General features: G+C 38.8%; 1 protein-coding gene across 19 annotated transcripts in view; it reads left to right on the plus strand.

Annotated features, from left to right (window-relative positions):
* Nucleotides 1-6: 6 nt before the first annotated feature.
* The window catches only part of LRRFIP2 (LRR binding FLII interacting protein 2), a 99,619-nt gene continuing 76,184 nt past the window's right edge, over nt 7-23,441 (plus strand). For all 19 annotated transcript variants that reach the window (XM_029940449.1, XM_029940448.1, XM_029940450.1 and 16 more), the window contains exons 1-2: nt 7-103; nt 20,117-20,260. In XM_029940449.1, coding sequence (XP_029796309.1) covers nt 20,171-20,260 — 90 coding nt within the window. In that variant the 5' untranslated portion in view covers nt 7-103; nt 20,117-20,170. The remainder of the gene's footprint in view (nt 104-20,116; nt 20,261-23,441) is intronic.

Raw genomic sequence — 23,441 nt, forward strand, 5'->3', positions numbered from 1 at the left:
CCCGCCGCTCCTCTCTCTTCGCCCGTTCGGGTGCCGGCGGCCGAGCCGCGCGCCCCAGCCCTTCCCGGGCGGCGCCGCATTCCCAGTACGCGCCCAGGGACAGGTAAGGGCCGCTTCTCGGCCTGCAGCGCCACCGCGGACCCCTGCCGGGGGGCTGGGTTCCGAGTCGGGGGTCATCCCCCAACGCCTACCGCGTTAGCCGGCTGCACGCCTGGCTTCGAACGCTCACCCTCTGACTGCGCAAGGGGGCAAGTAATTCCTTCGGGCCGCTGGTCCCTCTGCCTCCGGCGCTAGGGGCCCCTCGTCCTCTTCCCCCGCGCGGCACCCCCAGCGATCGGGGTCGGGCTGGCGGAGGGCGTAGCATTTTTCCGGGGATTTCTTCTTCCTCCTTGACCCGAAGTGGAGCGCGGGCCGAGCGGGCGCCCGCTGGAGTGTCAGGGTTAATGCTTGACAGATACGCGGGTCACTCACACCCAGATTGTTAATTTCCACGGCTCCAGTCCAGCTCTCGCCTGTGGTCTACGCAGCGGGAAGCCCGCGGACCCCAGGGAATGCACCTTTTTTCCTTTCCTAGAGGGGAAGAAGCTCAAATGTGTGCTTTACTTTTCCACCGTGGGAGATACGGAGTCAGGCTGCCGAGAAGCGTCTGGGGAAATGCTGTATCCCGAACTTGAACTGTTTTATAGCTCGTTTTCTTTGAGTCTCCATTTAATGACTCAGCAGTTCTGCCATAAACAGAAAAACTGCAGGGTAGTTTAATTGGCTAAAAGAGACTATGCGAGGATCGTAGCAGTTAATTTTTTATGTTCTCACAGTGGGAAGGGAACGTGACTGTGCAGTAAATGGAACCGGAGAGACAGTGAACAGGGCGAGTTCATAATGTTTAGAATAACAGTTTTTTGTTCAAGATAACATTTTATTTTATTGGGGGACGAGACTGTATATAAGGGCGCAATAGCAGCTGAAAGTTAGTTGGCAAAGATTTGAGGTTTGCTGTGGTTTGGGGGTCTTGAAGAATTAACCCAGCTTAACCTCTGTGGAACAAATATAGAGATGATGACTTGGTATTAGATTCGTGTTAGAGTAAGAATTTCAGAAAGTGTGATTCATTTAGAAAGTTAGGTCACTTTGTGAATCATTTATATGATTCTGAGGATTGGAATAGAGGAAAGCCTGTTTAATTAGAAGCCTTCCGTCATTTTGTATGAAGTGTTGTATTATGCTTTGTTTGGTTTGTTGGTGGGTACTTTTTGTTATGAAGTATGAAAAAAATAAAAATTGAACTTTCGCAGAATGTTTGGCTTTAGGATAGTTTGTTAGTTTAGTGTATTGTAATTTTACCTCCTCCTTTTTTTTTTTTTTTTTTTTTTTTTGGCCAGATGGGGGAAGATAAAGATGTCTAGTAACAAAATAAATGTCAATGAAAAGATATAAAAAAAAAAGTTTACTGAAAGAATCTATAGTTACAAAATAGTCCTTTGACTGAAAGGGCTCACCTATTTTACAAATCCTCAAAAATGTGGAATGAGACTATACTGAGTTGGTAAGGTAGGTTCTGTTATAGAAGAAAGTGTTATTGACGTTGTGATTCATTACTGGAATGAATTCATTGTAAACTAGAAATAACTTTTTATTGCCAAAGTGTAATTTGCTCATTTTTGGCTTTAAAAATGTTAAGCAAAATAACTTTGAATCCCTTGATACTCTTAGCCTTGTTTTCTTTTTCTTCTTGGAATTATTTTACCTTGATTTTCATTTGTAGAGAACTTTATTTCTTGTAAAGTGGTGGTAAGTGGGTCTTGCTTACCAGATTCCTTTAATTCTTTGACTAAATTTTTGTCTTATTTTCTTATCTATTCTTATATACAGCGTTCCCTAATGTCGCTTTTGATTTGTGTCCGGCTAATTGTGACTTACTTAGGAGTTTCAGTTCTCAGTGAGCAGAGTCCCTTTTGGAAAATCCCTTGTGGAAACCATCATATCTAAAAGTCTTGATAGGTAGATATGCAAGAGAAGCCTTATTTCTCAAAAACAAGATAAAAATAGAGAGACAAGCCATAAGAGACTCTTAAATGCAGAAAACAAACTGAGGGTGGCTGGAGGGGTTTTGGGTGTGGGGGGTGGGCTAGATGGGCAAGGGGTATTAAGCAGGACACTTGCTGGGATGAGCACTGGGTGTTATATATAAGTGATGAATCCCTAAATTCTATTCCTGAAATCATTATTACATGATATGTTAACTAACTTGGATTTAAATTATAATAAAAGATAATAATAATAAAAAATAAAGAAGTCTTCTTTTGTTAGGATTTAAGCATCTCCATAAGGAAGGAGAAAAGTGATATGAGGGTATATTTGGCAAAATCGATTCTTTCGCAAAACAAAACCAAAAACAGAATTTTACTAGAAATGAGAGCTCTTTCTTGTAAAGCTCTTTGTGACTTGTTTACTCTGCTCCTAGTGTGAAAAGGAACAGAGTTGATGATGTGTAGGAGAAATTGTCTCTGCAGCATGCGGAATGTTGACGAGGACCATTTAAGAGAAAATACAGTTCTTCGTCTTCACCAGCGAGCTCTATCCATTGCACCTACAAACAGAGGCCATTTCTTAGCCTTTTCCTTGTAGACTGTTGATTGCTCTCCTGAGACTCTGAGTGGAGAGATGGACCTTTAACCGGGGAAATGTACTCCCTTATCCAGTTTGCAAATAATAGACTTTATGACCATCATTCAAAACTCAACTTTTAAGATTTTAGAAGGAAGGGATTGAGCAAAATTTGCCCCTTTCCTCCATTTTTCCATTTAAGATAGACGCCTTTGGAAATGATTTTTTTTGTGTGTTGCACACTGCACTTTGACTTTTAAAACTTTTTGCCCTATATAGTAAGTGAGGCCAGATTGAAAAGAAATCAAACAGTGGCTAAAACCTGGGTTTGGCATAAGTTATACTTTTCCATTTGTTCTATTATTTCTTTATCTGGTGGGGGGCTGGAGAGGATTCTGTTTCTTGAGGGGTCTCTGAGATTTGCTTTTGTATGCTTTTGTTTTGACCTAGTGGTGAGGAGAGCAGTAGAAACAAGTGGTTGAGAAGAGGAAGGACATGGTGTGCCTACATGGAAGGAGCAGGCCCACTTCCTGGGCGCAGTAGGTGTTTATGGGACTTTAAAAAGTTGATAGGACATATTAAATGTCATACGATGCAAAGGAAGCCTCCTTTCCACAAAAGACTTCTAGCCTTTTCCCTTTTCTACTCTCCCACCCCCTGATCCCAGCAACCACTGTGAGTGGTTTCCTGTATATCCTTCAACAAAATTTTTATTACATATGTAATTGCCAGTGTTTAGGAGAAATATCTTCTATCGTTCTTACCCTTGGTATATCTTAGAGACTTTTCTGTATTAGCACATATGTCCACCTGATTTTTATTTTTATTTATTTTTAATGTTTATTTATTTTTGACACACACACACACAGTGCGAGTGAAGGAAGGGCAAGAGAGAGAGTGGGAGGGAGACACAATACGAAGCAAGCTCCAGGCTTTGAGCTGTCAGCACAGAGCCTAACTCAGGGCTTGAACGCACAGACCTTGAGATCATGACCTGAGCTGAAGTTGATGCTCAACTGACTGACTCACCCAGGAGCCCCCACCTGATTTTTTTTAAAAGACTGAATGTCTTGTGTAGTGTAGATGAACCATAATTTATTCATTTTCTGTGATTTATTTTACCATTTCTTCGTTAACAGACATTTAGGTTGTTTTTAACTTTCTGCAAATGCTGCTATAGTGAACAACTGGTATTTAAGTCTTTGTGCTAGTCCATAAGTATGTATGTTGAATATATTTCTTCTGATAGAATGATTGCAAAGTTGAGGCTTCAGTTGTGAAAATATATAAACTTACTTCAATCTTACGTTGGACTTTATAATAGAAGTTAACTTCTTTCTCAACCTTGTAGAAGGAAAAAGGAACTTTTAAATACTTTGGATTCTTTATCTTCTCTATTTTAAAAAATACTAAAGTGTATTTTACAAGGCAGTCTTAAACATTTTAGAGTGACAGGTGGTGAATTTTATTTGTACTGGTAAGGCTAAAAATACTGTAGCTTGAAGACTGATGCTTTATTTGGCAAGAGATAAATGAATACATTTTGTAGTCGGTTGATTGTTTTAGGATTTTGTGGCCGATGTCAATTAAAAATATTATATATAGTTTAACTTCTTGCCCTGCTCTAGTCTGCTACTATATTATTAGTCACGGGGAATAAATAGCCCACGTTTTGTCTTCCTTTACCTTTCACATCCTATTCATAATAAAATAAACCTTGGTAGAGTCTGAGATATAAAAATCCTTTTGCAAACCTGAGTGCTATTGGGGGATTAGTTTCCCAAGGCAGGGGGTAGGTACAAATTCATTTTTTATTCTGCAGAGTGTGAGCAAATGAAGGGTTTATAATTTTAACTTCTGTATTATACAGTTCACTCATGAGCATGAGGAGGAAGGTTGAGAACCTCTGTCCTTTTAAAATGAGAGATACTGGAGGGGGGGAAAAAGTACCAAAGGACTAATGCATGATGATGAAGTTGGAACTAGTGAGTGGCAGTTTCTCTGGCTGGTGCCCAGGATCTATTTCAAGGCCTTGTCAGCGCTCATCTGACAGAGGCTGCCGCACAGCTGTGATCTGTCGTGGCCCCTGCCACAAGTCAGGAAGGCCTGCGGTTAAGGAAAAGTGGCACCCACAGAAGAGGGAGCTTATAAAGGACGTTTGCTTTCAGAAGGTTAGGTCTAAGGTTTGGAGTGAAAATCTGCTTAATGTGCATATTCTGGGATCATTTCCTTTTTTTCTTTGGTCCTCCTTTATTAAGAGCACGATTAAGGAAAACCAATGAGGGAAGTCTTTCGGAAAAGCGTGCGCAGGCAGGGGCACAGGGTGGTACCGATCTTGATACCACGTTCTGGTTCTAAGAGTGATCCAGTGTTTTCCAGCAGGGGACAGACACTCTTTACTGGTACTGGCATCGGGTGGCCAGGACCCTTGTTGAACTAAACCAGTTCAGAGACTGCACACATGTCTTTGGATCAAAAGGACACTGGGTGGGAATGATGGGCTGTTTTATAAGATTATTTTGGGTTCATACACAGAGATTAGCTTCTTGCCGAATTCTCATTGTCTTCCTCCCATACAACTGCTCCAGTCTCATGTACATTATCATGAAGTTATCTCTTTAAAAATAGCTGTGGCTGTTACCAGATGCTGGGTCCCAGCCCAGCCTCCCCTCTGTACCATGTGCTTTCTCATGACAACCTTACTGTTTTCTATACTTAGTGAAGGAGGCACCTGAGTTTCAAGTTCTTTAACTGATTTCACTTCTCAGGCTGGAAATCTCTTTAAAGGGCTTAGTGCTCCACCCATTTATCCAAGGTTTGTTTCACCATATTAAACTGCAGCCTTGTGTCACATTACAGCCACGGTTGTTTGAAGAATTTGGCGTACAATGCAAACTTAATCTACAGACGTAAAGCCTGCAGAAATTTATTTTTTCCTTGCCCTCATAAATGTGGATTATTTGCATTAGATAATGATGGTATATTTAGTACTGTATTCAATGTGAGGATAAAAAAGAAACTGGAGTATTTTTCCTTTTTTCCCTATTCCTATTAGCTCATTTATTCTTACTATCCCTACCCTGTCTCAGCCTTCCCCTACCAAAATAAAAGGGGGGGATAGGGTTGAGAGGGGAGGGGAGGATAGTGCAGAGCAGAGAGAGTGGCAAAGAGGAAAGGGGCTGGGAAAAGCGTTTGAGTACAAAGTGTGTATCAGGATGTTTTAAGAATTTTGTATACATGTTTGTTTGTTTTTTTTAATTTTAGAGAAAGAGAGCTTGAATTGGGGATGGGGGGAGAGGAGAGAGAGTGAGAGAGGTAGAGAAGCCCAAGCAGGCTCCCTGCTTAGTGTGTAGCCCAACATGGGTCTGGATCCCATGACACTGGGGTCATGACCTAAGCTGAAACCTAGAGCCCAACACTCAACCAGCTGAGCAACCCAGGCACCTCCAGGGTGTTTCTGTTTTCTCAGGAGTGAAATATCAAAACCCTTCCTAAAGAATTGTAGTTCATCTCTTTCATTGTTTTCACTTTGAACCTTGTATATCTTGGGGTTTTTTTCATTATGAACACCAAACTCTTAACTAGTTTTTAAAAAATAAATTTTAATGTTTATTGAGAGAATGAGAGACACACACAGCGTGAGTGGGGAAGAGCAAAGAGGGAGGGAGACAGGGAATCTGCAGCAGGCGCCAGGCCCTGAGCTGTCAGCATAGAGCCCAACACAGGGCTCAAACTCACAAACCGAGAACCGAGAGATCATGACCTGAGCCGAAGTCTGATGCTTAACCAACTGAGCCACCCAGGCACCCCTTCACTAATTTTGATATAACAAAGCTTTACTGTTTAGGAAACTAATTTTATAGTTCCTTTGTTATTCTTCTATCTCCCCTACTTTCCTAAGGAGAAACATTTTAATAGCCAGGAGCACTCTTTTGGGTCTCTGTTTTCTAAGTAAAATAGAGTATACTGTATGCAGAGGATTAGGATGTTAAAATATTTTATTTCCCCTTTTTTTTAAGTTTATTTATTTATTTTGAGAGAGCATGTTCAAGCGAGGTAGAAGCAGAGAGGGAGAGAATCCCAAGAAGGCTCCTTGCTGTCAGCTCAGAGCCCAACATGGGGCTCCATCCTGTGAACAGTGAGATCATGACCTGGATGGAAATCAAGAGTTAGGCGCATAACCAACTGAGCCATAACCGACTGAGCCATGCTGGCTTCCCTATTTCCCTGTTAAATGGTTTAAGTAATTTGTAACAATAAATAAAACAATTTGTAAGCATACATGTTGTAACTATTTAAAAAAAAAGCTTAAAAAAAGAAGGATTTTGTTTAAGTGAACTAAGAATTATAGGATTAAAGATAGAAAAAAAATTCAGTTTTAGATTACATGTCTTTTCCCCTCTCGTGGCTATTGCCCTATCTAAGTAGAGTAACTGACCTCCAGTCTTACCCAACTTGCCCTTTGCTGTCTATCCAATTTTTTAAAAAAGCGCGTTAAAATACACATCGTATAGGGTGCCTGGTTGGCCCAGTTGGTTAAGCATCAGACTTTAGTTCAGGTTGTGATCTCATGGCCTGTTATCAGGCTCTGTGCTGACAGCTCAGAGCTAGAGCCTGCTTCGGATTCTGTGTCTCCATTCTCTCTCCCCCCCCCCCCCCACTCATACTCTGTCTCTCAAAAATAGATAAACATTAAAAAAATTAAAAATTTTATACATAATATAAAATTTACCATTTTAATTATTTTAAGTGTATCATTCAGTGGTGTTAAGTACTTTCACACTGTTGTGCAACCTTCACCACCATCCATCTCCAGAACTTTCTCATCATCCCATACCGAAACTCTGTGCCCATTAAAAAAATAATTCCTCATTCCTCATTGCACCTGACACCCACTGTTCAGCTTTCTGTCTCTAAGAATTTGATTCACTCTCAGTACTTCATATAAGTAGAGTGATATATTTGTTTTGTGACTGGCTTATTTCGTTTAGTGCAGCATCCTCAAAGTCTATTCAAGCTGTGGCATGTGTGAGAATTTAACTCCTGTTTAAGTCTGAGTAATATTCCACGTCCTGTGTATGCCTTTATCTGTTATTGGGTACTTGATTTGCTTTTACATTTTGGCTCAGGTGAATAATGCTGCTGTCTCTGAATACAAGTATATAAATACCTATTTGAGTTCCTGCTTTCATTTCTTTTGGGTTATACCCATCAGTGGAATTGCTGGATGGCATAGTAATGCTATGTTTATTTTTTTGAGGAATAGTCAAAAATTTGCATAGCAGATGATCTTTTTATAGTCTTACCAGCAGTATATAGGGGTTCTGGATTCTCTGCATCTTTGACATACTATTATGTTTAAAAATAACAACCATTCTAATGGGTGTGAGATGGTATTTCATTATGGTTTTGATTTGCATTTCCCAAATAACTAGTGATGTGTGGCATCTTTTCATGTGCTTCCTCACCATTTATATATCTTTTTCGAAGAAATATCTATTCAGGTCCTTTGTCTGGATTTGAATTTTGTTGTTGTTGTTGAATCTTAGAGTTCTGTAGGTATTCTGGATATTAATCTCTTATTAGATGTATGATTTGCAAATATTTTCTCCCATTCTTTGGGTCACTTTTTTCTCTTGATAGTATCTATTGATGCACTGAGGTTTTATTTTGATAAAGTCCAATTTATCTACTTTTTTTTGTTGCTGGGCTATTGGCATCACATCCAAGAAATCATTGGCAATCCAGTGTCATTAAGTTTTTCATGTATATTTTTTTCTAAGAGTTTTATAGTTTTAGCTTACACTTATTTCTCTGATCTACTGTGAGTTAGTTTTTGTTTGTGGTATATGCCAGTAACACACTGTTTTGGTTACTGTAGCTTTCTAGTTAAGTTTTCAAATCAGGAAGTGTGATACCTCTACTTTGTTCCTTTTCAAGATCGTTTTGGCTGTGTGGGGTCCCTTGAGAGTCCATATGAATTTTAGTTTTAGGATGGGTTTTTCTCTTTCTGCAAAAAAAGTCATTGGGATTATGATAGAGAGTAGGTTGAATCTGTAGATCACTTTAGGTAGTGTTAACATTTCAACAGTGTTAAGTCTTTCAGTCTTTGAACTCGGGGTGGCTCTGCATTTATATACGTCTCCTTTTTTCTTTCAGCAGTTTTTTGTAATTTTCAGTGTACAGGTCTTTTGTCTCCTTGGCTAAGTTTTTTCCTAAGTATTTTATTCTTTTTGATACAGTAGTAAATGTAATTGTTTTCTTAATTTCCTTTTTGGATTGTTCATACTTCGTGTATAGAAATGCAGCTGGGTTTTTTTTGTGTTGATTTCTTTTTTAATCCTTGTACCTTTGCTGGATTTATTCATCCAGAGTTTTAAAAGCTGTTGCATTTGTTTTCTGTGTTGTGTAACAACTCACACAAATTTAGCAGCTTAAAACAATACACATTTATTATCCTCCAGTCTCTGTGGGGCAGGAATCTGAGCAGGGCTGAGCAGAGTCCTTTGCACGGGCTCTTACGAGATTGTATTTGAAGTGTTGGCTGGGTTGAATTCTCTCCTAGAGGCTTACATGGTAAAATCCCCTTCCAAGCTCACTGAGGATGGTTTGGAAGAATTAATTTCTTTGTGGCTTTAGGACTGAAGCTTCTTGCTCACTCAAGGTCACCTTAGGATAACTAAAGGTTATCTTGAGGCTGTCTTCAAGCTCCTAAAGGCTGCTCTCAGTTCTTGGAGGCAACCTGAATTTCTTGGCCCTGTGGTATTTCCTGATAGGACTATGTCGTCACATCATCAAGGAGAGTCTCGAGCAAGTGTGCTAGCTGGCTGATCTTGTATAATGTAACATAATCATGAGAATGACATCTCATAACCTTTGTCATAGTCTGATGGTTAGAGAAGCAAGTCACAAGCCTTGGCCACATTTTTTGAGAGGTATTTGCACAAAGGTGGGAATGGAGGAGGCGGTAATGGTGGAGAGCCACCTGAGGGTCTGTCTGCTTTAGCTGATTACAAAATAGCAGACTTCATGTTTGAAAAACATGTGTGTGCTATTGAAGTGTTACTAGTGGTTATTCTTGTTCTTTTGTATTTCTGCATTATTTTCCTCCCACTTCTCTCTGTAACATCCCAGTTTTGCAATTTTAAATCAATACTGGTGTGTTCATCATAACTAAGTAAATACTGTGTACTATTCACTTCGATTGTTTTCTTTCTTAACTTTCAGTTTTTCTAGGAGGGGTTCCAGGGGGTTCCCTCTTTTTTTTTTTTTTTTTTGGCTTAGTTTTCTATTCACCATGTTTTTCCCTAATGCTCCAACAGATTTTTAAAGAATGTTTATTTATTTATTTTGAGAGAGACAGAGAGCACAAGTGCTCACGTGAGCAGGGGAAGGGCAGAGGCAGAGAGAGGTAGAGGTAGAGGTAGACGGAGAGAGAGAGAGAAAGAAAATCCCAAGCAGGCTCATTGCTGTCAGTGCAGAGCTCGATGTGGGGCTTGGTCTCATGAACGGTGAGATCATGTCTTAGCCCAAATAAAAAATTGGGTGCTTAAACTGACTGAGCCACCCAGGCGCCCCCCCAGCAGATTTTTCTAGTGTCTATCTATCTAATTTATTTTGAATAAGATAATTAGCTTGTGAAATACAGAGAAATATAAAACAAAAATATAGTTTGTGGAAGAACAATACAATGAGCATCTGTGTCTCACTCACTAAGTCAAGAAATGAATGTTATAATTATCCTAGAAATTCTGAGTATATTCTTTAATGTACCTCTTCCTCTCTGGGCGGCCACTGTGCCATCTTACATGTTAATCACTCTCTTGGGACCACTCCCTGCCCAGCTCTGCGGTCCCATTCCACCCTCCATACATATATTTCTAATCAATATGTGGTTTAATTTTGAAAAGCAGAATGGCTCTACCACCTTTTAGTGTCTGTTAGTCGCAATAGACTAGCCTTCTTTAACAAACAACCCCTGAGTTCCAGTGGTTTAACACGATCTGAGTGCACATCTCCCTCACATGAGTGCCAGTTGTGAGTTGGGAAGCAGTGGTGAAGGAGGGGTCACCAGATGCAAGGAGCCTGTGTCCCCGCGGGACTGTGGGGTAGACTAGTCCTTCAATTTTCTCCTCTCTTTTACAAAGTATATCTTCCTATATGTTATTGACAAAAGATATAAAAGAGTTAAATTTTTGAGACCTTGTATGTCTGAAAATGTGTTTAGTCATCACATATGAGAATAGAATGGTTTGATTGGGCATGGTCTTTGTAGGTTGTCTATAGTTTTCCTTCAGAAGTTTGAAGGCATCACTCTATTATCTTCTTGTTTCCAGAATTACTTTGTAAAGTTTAAAACGATTCTCATTGTTTGTCCTTTCTGTGTAACCTAATTTTCCCACCAGTGGAAGCTTGCAAAATCATCCTTGTCTTCAGTGTTTGAAATTCACTACAGTCATTCACTGTGAAATTCCTCAGAATGGACTTGGGATTGTGGTAAGCATTCTGTGGGCCCTTTGAATCTGGCAACTCCTGTCCCTAACTTTTGGGAAGTTATTAGTAATCTCTTTCTGTGGGAGGAGGAAGGGTCAGTTTCTTTTTATTTATATAAAAAGGAGCCCCCCGAGCATTGATGTTTTGAGCAGAAGCCGTAACTCTATAGTGGAGCTCATTGCATGTGGCTGTGGATTGGAATGGAATGGCCCATGGAATAGCTGTCAGCTCAGCTCCCTTCTCCAGTCGTTCCCCGTGAACATTGAACTTACGTTGCATTGTATCTGTTGACTTTCCTCTTTTATGGACCTGATTGGTGTGTTGCCTATCATTTCAGGGCATTACTTTGCCCTTTGTAAGACAGGTTTGAGCTGTACAAACCCGACCAACATGGCTCAGGAGAGAGATGTTGGCATCGCCCTTTTATAGTATAAAAGTATCTCAAGTCACTACTATTTTATTTTCCAGTCAGTGAGCTACATGGGTGGAGGGCCTCATAGAATAAAGGTCTTCAAGAAAGGCTGAAAATTTCAAAGGATTTTGCTTTGATAATAAAAGTCGTTAGACTTAGGAATTAGTGTTTTTCCCCAGGACTTTAGAGGACATTAATGCTTGCTTCTTTGTTCTAATTTTTTATTAATGTTTGTTTATTTTTGAGAGAGAGAGAGACAGAGTGAGCAGGAGAGGGGCAGAGAGAGGGAGATACAGAGTCTGAAGCAGGCTCCAGGCTCTGAGCTGTCAGCACAGGGCACGCAGAGGCGCTTGAACTCACAAACTGTCAGATCATGACTGAGCCAAAGTCGGCGCTTAACCGACTAAGCCACCCACCTGCCCCATTCTTTGTTCTAATTTTGACTTGTTGATTCAAGTCAGATTTTTAATTTTCAAGGTTAATCCAGTGGTGCTCATTCTATTTAAAATTAGCAATGTATTTCCTACTTATTTAGAATTTCATTATACCTGTAAATTCTAGGTGATGGTTACTGGGAAATCTGTTAGAAAATTACAGTTTAACCGGAGATGACCAACATAAATTTTTATAGTCCTCCTTTGGAGTTGCTCTGACAGACTAAGTGAATCTTTCCTCCTTATCAGTTTATTAATACAATTTCAATTTTTTTTACTCCTTTAAGTTTATATTTTCATACTATGAATTTGCCCATAATGGTAGCTTTTAGCTTAACTCATTTTTTTTTTTTTACAAAGCGACTATTAACAGTGTATAAAGCTTAAGAAACTAGGAAAATTCTTTTTTTTTTTAACTTTTTTTGATGTTTTATTTATTTTTGATACAGAGACACACAGCATGAGAGGGGGAGGGGCAGAGAGAGAAGGAGACACAAGACAGGAAACGGGCTCCAGACTCTGAGCTAACTGCCAGCACAGAGCCCGACGCGGGGCTCGAACCCACGAATGTGAGATCTGATCTGAGCCGAAGTCGGAGGCTCAACCGACTGAGCCACTCAGGCACCCCGGAAAATTCTTTTTAAACATATTGCCTATATCATTCATTATTTGTGTGTGAAACTTTACATACCTGCAGTCATACTGTGCATACCGTTTTGGCATCTTTTTGTACCTTATAGGCATAATATCAAATATGTCTTTGTCTCCTGTCCATGAGTTTTCTACTACCACAATTTATTACGTCATGTTGATTGGCCTTGACTTGAAGCTATTGTCAATTTGGGTCATTTTCAGTTTTGTGTCTGGTTTTACTAAAAAATTAAGATGACCATATTTATTAATGTAATTTTTCCTTTTTTTTATTAGAATATAGTTAATATAAGTATTGTCAATAGAATTCATCTTAATGAGAAGGAGAGCCCAAGGTGTAAGGCTAACTTAAGATCTTTTGTCCTTTGGGTCTCACTTCTGGCCCCATCTATTGTATTATTAGTAACACAGGTTAGTTACATGCTCCTATCATGTTGGTTTTGATTTTCATTTCTTTTGGTGGAGAAGTATTTCAGTAATAATTCTATCTACTCCACAAAGAAAACACACACTGGTACAGTTCAGTAAAAGGATTTCCAGTTCCTTCTATTGTTGCTACATATCTAGTAAATTGGAAATAGTGAAAAATGCCTTCCTACTAAGTATACAGATGTAGTGTTGGATTATATTTGTGTTTGAAAATATGCAATTTTTTTCCCACCTGTGGCTCAACTAAGATTAACCTTAGCCATGGGATATACTTCTGAATTTTATACTTCAGTGCCTTCTCTTTTGCCTCTTGTGATTTTAGATATTTTGTTTTTTGGTGTTGGTGATACCATATATTTCCATAGCATTTTACATTTTTATAGAAACTTTTATATCTATATGAGCTTTAAAATGACCCCTGTGATATAGGAATAAATTTAATAAAAGAAGTTTAGGAATTATTCATTGGGAACCACAAAACACAGTAGGATAGAATTAAAGGTCTGAACAAATCCCATGTTACTTGATTGGAATCTTAATATTAAGATGGTGATATTTCCCAAACTGATCTGTAGATTTAATGTAATCCCTATCCAAATCCCAGCTGCCTTTTTGTTTTTTAATGGACTTATCAGTTCTACAATTTATATGGAAATATAAGGCACCCAGAATCTTGAGAAGAACAAAGTTGACTCACTCCTCCCAATTATGTTTTATTTATTTATTTTTAAATGTTTATTTGTTTTTGAGAGACACAGAGAGACAGAATGTGAGCGGGGGATGGGCAGAGAGAAAGAGAGACACAGAATCTGAAACAGGCTCCAGGCTCTGAGCTGTCAGCACAGAGCTGGACATGGGGCTCAAACTCACAAGCTCTGAGATCATGACCTGAAAGGAAGTTGGATACTTAAGCTTAACTGACAGAGCCACCCAGGCACCCCTTACTCCTCCTAATTTAAAATTTCCTGCAGGGATAATGCCTGAGTGGCTCAGTTAGTTGAACATCTGACTTCAACTCAGGTCATGATATCATGATTTGTGAGTTCAGGTCCTGCATCAGGCTCTCTACTGTCAGCCCAGAGCCTGCTTTGGATCCTCTGTACCCCCTCCCTCTCTGCTTCTCCCCTGCCTGTGTTTGCTCTCTCTCAAAAATAAACATTAACAACAACAACAACAACAAAAACTGTAGCAAGGCTACAGTAATCAAGACAGGATGATACAGAAAGATATTTATTTTGATATAGATATAGATAGATCAGTGGAATAGAATTGAGGAGCCACACATAAACCCTTACTCTTAGGGTCAGTTGGTTTTTGACAAGGGTGCCAAGACCACTGAGTTGCTGAAAGAATAGTCTTTCAACAGGTAGTACTGGAACAAATGGAGATCCACAGCCAAAAGAATGATGTTGGTTCCACGCTTCATACCTTATGTAAAAATTAACTCTAAAAGGATCATAGACTTAAAAATAGAGCTAAAATTGTAGTACTCTGAGAAGAAAACATAGGAATAAATCATTGAGATATTTGGGTAGGCAGTGCTTTTCTTAACAATGGTATCAAACCAAATGAAACAACAAAAGAAAAAAATAGGTAAATTGACTTCCTCAAAATAAAAGCTTTTGTGCTTCAGAGAATACCAGTTGAGAAAGGATATGAAGATGGGCCCCTGGGTGGCTGGGTGTTGGACTTTGGCTCAGGTCATGATCTGACAGTTTGTGAGATCGAGCCCCGCATTGAGCTCTGTGCTGACTGTGCAGAGCCTGTTTGGGATTCTCTCCCTCTCTCTCTCTCTCTCTGCCCCTCCCCTGCACAGTCACACACTTTCTCAAAAATAAATAAATAAACATTAAAAAAAAATCACATCTGTATTGCATGCTTTCCTATATCTTCCTAGTGTTTGGTTTTATCTTTGTTCTTTGCTGCCTGAGCTTCTGGTGTTCTCTCGAATGCTTCCTTCTTTTCCTGTTCTGCTTTACTGCACGCTTTTAAGTCTTACGTGTTCTTGGCAGTATGTAATTTTCTCTCTCCCTTCCTTTCATCCTCTGAATGTTTGTCTATACATAACATTTCTGAGGTGTTTTCTATCTTTTTTTTTTTTTTGAGCATAGTTGACACTGAGATATACTGAGATACTTTTTAAAAGGCATAGGGAAAGGAGAGAATTTGGTACTAGAAAATGGTTTACTTCTCAGGCCATACTGAGAATACAGTTGTTGCTTAAGAGCACATCTTCCTAATTTGGGTTCTGCACAGTTGATGAAAATAGTATTATAAATCATGTCAAATATACCGCCCAGTAGACTTCATTTATTTAAACACAGCAAGGAAGGAAGTGCATCCAACGGCATGTCTTATGAAAGTAGGAAGTGGAAAGGTTATCAGTTGTTTTGGGTGTATGAGAGCAATATGTATACAAAATATGAGACTTTAAATTTTTGTTAATTCTTAGGACTACTAAATGTGAAAGTTGAGGATGTGATTATACAGGTTCTCATTGAAACACACAATATAAAATATAAAAATATAATAAGCATTATATTTTGTAAAATGTAAGTTTAATTTAAGCATTATAGGTTCTAATATTCTCTGAGATTTAGTTTGTGTTTAACATCTACCTTTCATGTTCTGCCAGGTCTTCCGGTTTTGCCTCTCATGTATACATATTTTCTTTCTTTCTTTCTTTCTTTCTTTCTTTCTTTCTTTCTTTCTTTCTTTTTTTTTTAATTCTTGAGAGAGAGAGGGAGACAGGGCATGAGCAGGGGAGGGGCAAAGAGAGAGGGCCACAGAATCTGAAGAAGGCTCCAGGGTCTGAGCTCTTAGCAAAGAACCTGACGCAGGGCTCAAACTCAGGAACCTCGAGATCGTAACTTGACACTCAGACACTCAACCGACTGAGCCACTCAGGTGTCCCCATATTTTCATTTCATACTTAGCCCCAATTTCTAGATATACCTGTTATTCTTTCTGTAGGTTCTGTTAATGATTTATTCATTTTGTATAATCTCATCTAGACATTTGCAGGATTGGTATCTTTAATCAGTAATTCTTTCCTCCTGCCTACTTGCCTGCCTGCCTTCCCTCACTCCTCCCTACCTTTTTCTCTATCTCCCTCTACTATGCTTTGCTCCTCCCCCTGGCCTTCCTCCTTCATTTTTTTTTTTCTCTTCTAGCCAGCAGTTGAGCCATTCTCTCCTTTTCCTATAATCTTTCTAATGTATGCATAACTTTTGGTATTCTTCTGTACTGTGATTACAGTAAAAAAATCAAGATTTCTTTAAAAAATTTTAATGTTTTTTATTTATTTATTAATTAAAACAATTTTTTAAAATGTTTTTATTTTTGAGAGAGACAGAGAGCGCGAGCAGGGGAGGGTCAGAGAGAGAGGGAGACATAGAATCCGAAGCAGGCTCCAGGCTCTGAGCTGTCAAGATTTTTTTATTGAAATTCCCAGTTGCCAAGTCTTTTGTTCCTTTAGTTCAGTGTTTGTTTAGAGGAGTTTTTCTTTTGAGGTAAAATTTACATTAAAATGTGTGCATAGATCTTAAGTGTACCATCATTAAATGACCTCTATCTTCTAAGTCAGTTGTGTTCTTGTTAAGGGAATGAACTCCCATCATAAGGCCATACTTCTAAAACTTGTGTGTTCATTTGGATTTTCAAAAACAGGACTCATAAACTCTGAATACCACAAAGTACTTTAAAATTTTTTCTTTTTAGATTTTTTAATTATATCAATGTGTGCTACGTAGTATAATGATTATAATTAAAGGTGTTTTTATTTTTTCTTGATTGTTCCATGCTTCAGCAAATATTCTTAGCATTTTTAATGATACCACATAATGCATGCCGGAGGAAATGAGGGTGTTTTGGTTAGTTAATGTAAATTAATTCTTGAGTATGAAAATGTAAAGAAAGGCAAGGATTGCCCTTTTGTCTACTTCATAAGCCAAACGTGTAAAAGAGGTAGTTAATTTAAGACACTTGAAACATTATGGAGTGCTTTATGAGTTTATTCAGTGCTCACATTTATCTGAGCTCACTTGAGCCCCCCATTCACCATGTCGGATAGGTGGACAGTTGTTCTTGTCTGCCCTGTGAGTGAAGAAACCAAGGCTCAGGCAGGGAGGGGAAAGGGCAGTGTAGCAGTTGAAGTGGGGTCCTCACGCTTTAAATTTAGTCCATTGGCAACAGCTGTGCTCACACTGAGTCTTTTGTTCAAGTGCCAATCCAGCTGCTGGGATTTGCTGATGAATAACTACCAAATGTTTTATTGCACAGACTAGTGTTAACTGTAATGATGACTCTGATGACTTACGCCATTATTTTGAGTTCCCCGGTATGAAATACTCAGATATAAAAGAACTGCAACTATTGGGAAACTAATATTACATACCCATTCTGTTCTCACAAAAGTGAACGGTATCTTAAGTGCCAAGTAGTGTGGCAAAATGTCTGCTTTTCAGAAATCGATTGCATGAGAAGCTCACTGAAGAAAAGAAAGTCTTATTGACAGATCTGTTGTGGAAGGTTTAGGTTTCACAACCTTCTTGAAGGTATGCCCTCCCTTAGGTGGACAGGTCGTTAATGACAAAGCCATCTGGAGAAAATCAGCTTGACATTGGGTGATGGGCTTGACAAAAATGTGGGCAGTTTTGTTTTTGTCAGTGGGTGTAAAGGTTTAGCTCTTGGTTTGGTTGATGCCATTAAGGTAAAGTTGGAAGAAAAGTGTACTTGAGGAAACCTTGTGATTGAAACTTACTAAAAGTCCTTTAGGATCAGAAACTGGAAATAATCTATTTGAGATCACCTTTGGAGTCTGTATCCTTACTTTTCTCATTTTGAAGATAGATTGCATAGGAGCTGAAAACCTTTGTTCTTTCTAATATTAGTGAGGATGTCTGCCTCCAGAGTACGAATCGTGTAGTTCTTTCAAAAACGTTAGATTGCTTTTTGAGCTAGGTAATGGTTGATCTGCCTCATGCACACCTTGAAAATGGTGACAGGTCCTGACCAATGAGTCATTGAAACTCCTAGATATTCTATAGATAAGACAAAAAGGACAAGGAAGTCAGGTAGTTGTTCCCATTTCCTGCGTATCCTGGGCCTCTTTTTTCTTATCATCTCTCTCACAGGGCTGGCTAGCTTGGAGCCTGTTGGGACAGTTTTGTTTGGGGGCATTTTTAAGAAAAGATAATTCTTTATGTAAATCTGTGTGCTAGAAGTATTCTGACAGGTCTGAGATCTAGGGTATGCTTGTTGAGAAAGAAGGGAATGGATTATGGAAAAAGAGGAAAAAGAAATACATTGAAAAGAGTGCCACCCACAGTGGCTTCAATAGTGTGTCTCAGCTGCAGGGCATATGGTTGCCTACTTTGGGTGCAGTCCACTTTGGGGCCACTTTCTTCTCTGAGCCTTGGATCTGAGTGTTTTTATTCCTTTTTTTAAATGCATCTCTCCCTAACATTGTTGGAATGCTAGAGAATCAAGAAGAAGAAAAATTGCAGCCATAATTTTTTCCTTCTAATGAAACCACTGTTCAGCTTTTCACACAATCTTTATTTCTTCTTCTTTAATTCTCTTTATGTTCCTAGAATGAGAAGATGCCTGTTTTTGTCTCCTGTTTCTGCGAGGTGCCTTTGACTGTGTCCTGTGCCTCAGTTAAATTGTCACTCCAGACTCCGAGAAGTATTACCTGCTGCTTTTTTTCTCAGCGGGTTACTAATATTTCTACATTGTTTCTCTTGAAGTGTGTGGTCTTGAAAATGATGCTGGGCATGAGGAGGGTGGGAGACTTATGAAAAACTAGCACTGAGGTTTCCAGAATTAGTGGCTGGGACTTATCAGCTGCTGTTTTCAGTCCTACATTCTTTCTCTTCATGTCCATTTCTTATCATGTAGAGTTAGATTTTCTGTGGCAGGGTAATGAATTCTCATCAGTCTTCATTTTGACTGACAAACACAGTATGCTAGCTATGTGGGAATAAGAAATGGTGTCAGATAAGAGGGGGAATGGCCTGAATTTTCATTGGAGAAGACTTTTTCTGGAAGAGTGACTCGGTAAAGTGGTTCTGTTTTAGTTTGCCTGAACCAAGTAAATTCCAACACATTAAAGTCACTTGGAGTTTTAATATAGTTTATTCTACTGGGACAAACTTACTTGAGAATTCCTTTGTGACTCACAGTGTAATGAAACTTCATCAGTTTATTTTATTAAAGCTAGGAAAAAACTTTTTTTAAGTTAATGAGCATTTTACTAAATGAGCTATACTTCTCAGGAATGGGTATAGGAGGGGGGAGGTCATGCAAATTGGGATACATTTTCTCATGGGAATCTTTAATTTCAAATGCCCTGTGTTTGGGATGTTAGATGATCTTTATTATCCTTATTATTTAACTTGGCAGATGATTTTTTTCTCTCTTTTGTAAAAATAGGTCTATTTCATAATAACCACAATAATAATAGATCCACAGATATATTCTTAATCATTGGCCTATGTCAGTTTAATTTGTCACCGTATCTTTGGCACTTTCTACAGTACCTGGCAGTAGCAGGCCCTCAGATATTTGTGTGGACAGTGTTAGTTATTGTTAATTGCAGAATAATAAGCCTTTATTTGTTCTTTTACATGTAATAGTTTAATTGGAATTATTTCTTAAATTACACTAAACAGCCAACTTATCTTTGTAAGTTTAAAGTTCTATACTAAAATTTCTTGAATATGTTCTTTCAGAGCTTTGGACTGAATGGCTTTTCTGAAATATTTTTTGCTCTGGAATGGAAATAAGTTTGAGAAATACCTGTGGTAATTTTACACTGATAAGTAGAATTACTACTGACCACAGTTTTCTGACGCTAATATTACCACACATTTCTATAGGTTGCAGTGAGTAGTATGGTAAAAAGTATACATTTAAATATTCTAAAATTTATTGAAATAATTTGATACTGGGAAAAAATATTCGGTAACTAATTTACATGTAAATTAAATACAGAAATATAATTTCATTTTTCTAAAAGTGAATGTATAAAGGAGGTTTAAAATGATACAAAGAGAAACTTCCTAAGTTCTTCTGTTTCTGTTTATTTCAGAGCTGAAAACAGTGAAATCACGTTTCACAATTAAAAAACTGTTAAGAAGACAATATGGGGACTCCTGGTTCTGGAAGGAAAAGGACGCCTGTAAAAGACCGATTTTCTGCGGAAGATGAAGCTTTGAGTAACATCGCTAGAGAGGTGTGTCTGAACACCCCCCTCTCAACACTGAGACTTTTTAAAAATGCCAGGGGGTGGGGAGCGGGTGTGAATCTCTGTAGACTTCCATTCACGGAGCTGATGTCAGAATGTAAGATGTTCTATGTGGCCTCTAAATGCTCTGTTGGAAGAGAATATAGTTATGTCTGTTTGGCTTTCTGGTCCTCTTACTTAAAATAAATTTTTCATTTTATTTTTTTGTGGATTACTTTGAGGTACTTGCTGGAATGTTTTGAAATTGGTAATTAATCTTCAGTGCTGAAACTTACCGTAATTAGAATGTGGGCAATATGATAACTATATTATAGAAACACTCGTGGGCTATACAGTTAACGTATTCCAGGAGGCACTGCATAGATGCTAACAGACACAATCCTTATTTGGTGTCTGCTCAGATGCAGTTGTCCTAACTGCTTTTTGAAATACTGTGCTGGGATTCGTATGTTTAACTTTGTGCTAGTACCTTTCAGGAGCGTTTTTGTTTCGGTTTGTTGACAACTTGAAAGAAAAAAAATGCAAAGGGCCATTACCTATTGAATCAGGGGCAGCATATCCTGTTGCATGTTGGAAATTTAAGATAACTCTGAGCTGTGATTTCTTAGTGAGGTGCCAACTTTGTTTCAGACTCTGGACTCTATCTGCAGCTGCAGACCTGACCATAAATGAATCTGGCCCAAGAATTGGGTAGAACATTATTAAATTATATTCTTTTGCTGAGGACTAGTCCCTCACCACTTCCTCTTTGTTATTCTTAGTAAATAGCTCATTTAGGGCCAGTGCTGTTTCCTTTTGACATATTATACAGTTTCTTTTGGGTCCAGCTCATTGTTAAACTTTTCCTCCGATTAGTTAGCTTTTGAATTAGAAGTCAAATCCTGTAGAAGGATGTTTGAGGCAAAGACCAAAGAGAAGTGATCTAAAAACGATGACAGAGTTGTGATATTACTTTAAAAAAATTCCAGCGAGGGGGCCTGACTTTGGTTCAGGTCATGGTCTCACAGTTTGTAAGTTTGAGCCCCACATTGGGTGAGCCTGAGCCCCACATTGATTAGGTGAGTGAGCCTGTGTTTCCCTCTCTCTTTCTCTGTCCCTCATTCACTTGCGCCCTCTCTCTCTCTTTCAAAAAGAAATCAAGTGAGATATTTTCAGATAAAAGAGTAAAGGACTTTTTAAAATGGATTCAAAATTAGATGCAACAACCTTAAGTATTTGCACAGATGAAGCATTTTGGAAGTCACATAGTTTTACTTGAAAACTGAAACTACTCAAAATGTTTATTTCCCAAATTGGAGGGATTTATCCAGATTTCTGTAAGGAAAGCAAATGTCAGCACCTTCTAGGCTTTTCTGCATTGTCACTAAATATTTGAACTCTCTTTTTGGATGTGATGCTTTGTTTGCAACAGTGGGTGCCTTTAAACATTTAACACTTGCGTACTTACTGTGTGACAAGTACTATTGTAATATTCAAAATGTACTAATTTATTTAATCTTCACAAAATTCTGAGATTGGTGTTACTATTGTCTCCATTTTAGCAGATAAAGAAACCATCTCACAGAAGAGTTAAATATCTTTCCTCAGGTCACATTGGCAGGAAATAGCAGAGCTTGCGTTCAAACCCATAAAGTCTGGCTCCGAGGTCTGAGCATTTAACCACTTGCTCTGCTATACTGTTTCTCAATATTCTCCAACTCCCCCATTAGTAGTTTGTTTTCTGTAACTTTTCATGATTTTGAAAGTACTTGCACATCTTGATTCCCATAATAACTTTGTGGGGTAGGTAGGATAGGCACTATTATTAGCCTTATTTACAAATGAGGAAACAGACAAAGCTGAGATAAATGTCTGAAAGGTATGAGAGGTGGGGCTTACATTCTGCTTGTTAAGCCGTGTTCATTCTCCTGGAACCTAACTCTTCAGGAGGCAGACTGTGGAGGGTTATGAGCGTGGCTTTTAGTTCTGGCTCTGCTAGCAGCTGATTGAGTAATTTTGTTAAGTAGCTACTGTGGACTTTAGTTTCCTCATCTGTAAAATGGGAATAGTATTGTCTTCTTGTATTATAGGGCTGCTGTGGTGATGAGAGGAAATAAAGCATGTAAACTGTTAGCATAGTGTTAGGCTTGCAGTGGCTATTTTGTTGCTTGATAATGTCATAATTGACAGTGAGAATACAAGAACAATCGTCTTTTTTTTTTTCTTTTTTTTGGTAAAAAGAAATGTGTTAAGTTGGGTGTTTTAAAGCATTGTTGATTGTCAGACTCAGGGGAGTTTTTTAATGTTCAGATTTCCAGACCTCACCTGTACTTGCTAATCTGGATTTGGGATTGGTGGGGGGGGGGGGTTTGACCTCAGAAACCCATGTTTCTTTGTGCACACACACCTGCATACACACTTCCTCTCAGGGGGTTCTCATGGCCAGTTGGACTTGGGAACCGTGAACCAAAATACACAGAAGAACCTATGGATGGTCAGGTTCTTATACTTTCAGGTGGTTTTCCTCCCTGTTCGTTATCATTTTGCTATGAAATAACAAATTTAATCCAATTATTAGATTACAAGTTGTAGTATAATAAAAGTTATTAGTATAAGAGGGTTTAAAAGACCAGTATTTCTGGTTTTCATTTCTATTTTCAGAGCTCTCAGTATGCATATGCCAACTCCACTAGCCTGGTCAAAGGCTCAGCTTCGCCTTCAACACGAAAGGGGCAATTTTTAGTAAGATTGACGACTTATTTATAGGAGTGCCTAATGTGTGATGTTGTGGTTTGAAAACTTTAGAAGTTTGGCAGTTTTAACAATTCTTTTGTATATTCTTTGTGGCTATTTTTCTTTCCTTTACACTTGTCATAGCCAATTCTTAAGTGCCAACCACCCGTTTCTTGGTTAACATTCGCAGGTAGTCCCTAATCCTTATTTTTCACACACACAAAAAGCATGACTGAGGTTAGGAATAAGCAAAAATGAACAGAACCCTTATCATGATTAAAAAGGACAAATAGAGGGGCTCCTGGGTGTCTCAGTCGGTTAAGCCTCCGACTTCGGCTCAGGTCAGATCTCACGGTTTGTGGGTTCGAGGCCTGCGTCCGGCTCTGTGCTTACAGCTAGCTCAGAGCCTGGAGCCTGCTTCCGGTTCTGTGTCTCCTTCTCTCTCTGCCCCTCCCCC

Source organism: Suricata suricatta, chromosome 5 (assembly GCF_006229205.1).
Source record: "Suricata suricatta isolate VVHF042 chromosome 5, meerkat_22Aug2017_6uvM2_HiC, whole genome shotgun sequence".
Taxonomy (NCBI): Eukaryota; Metazoa; Chordata; class Mammalia; order Carnivora; family Herpestidae; genus Suricata; species Suricata suricatta.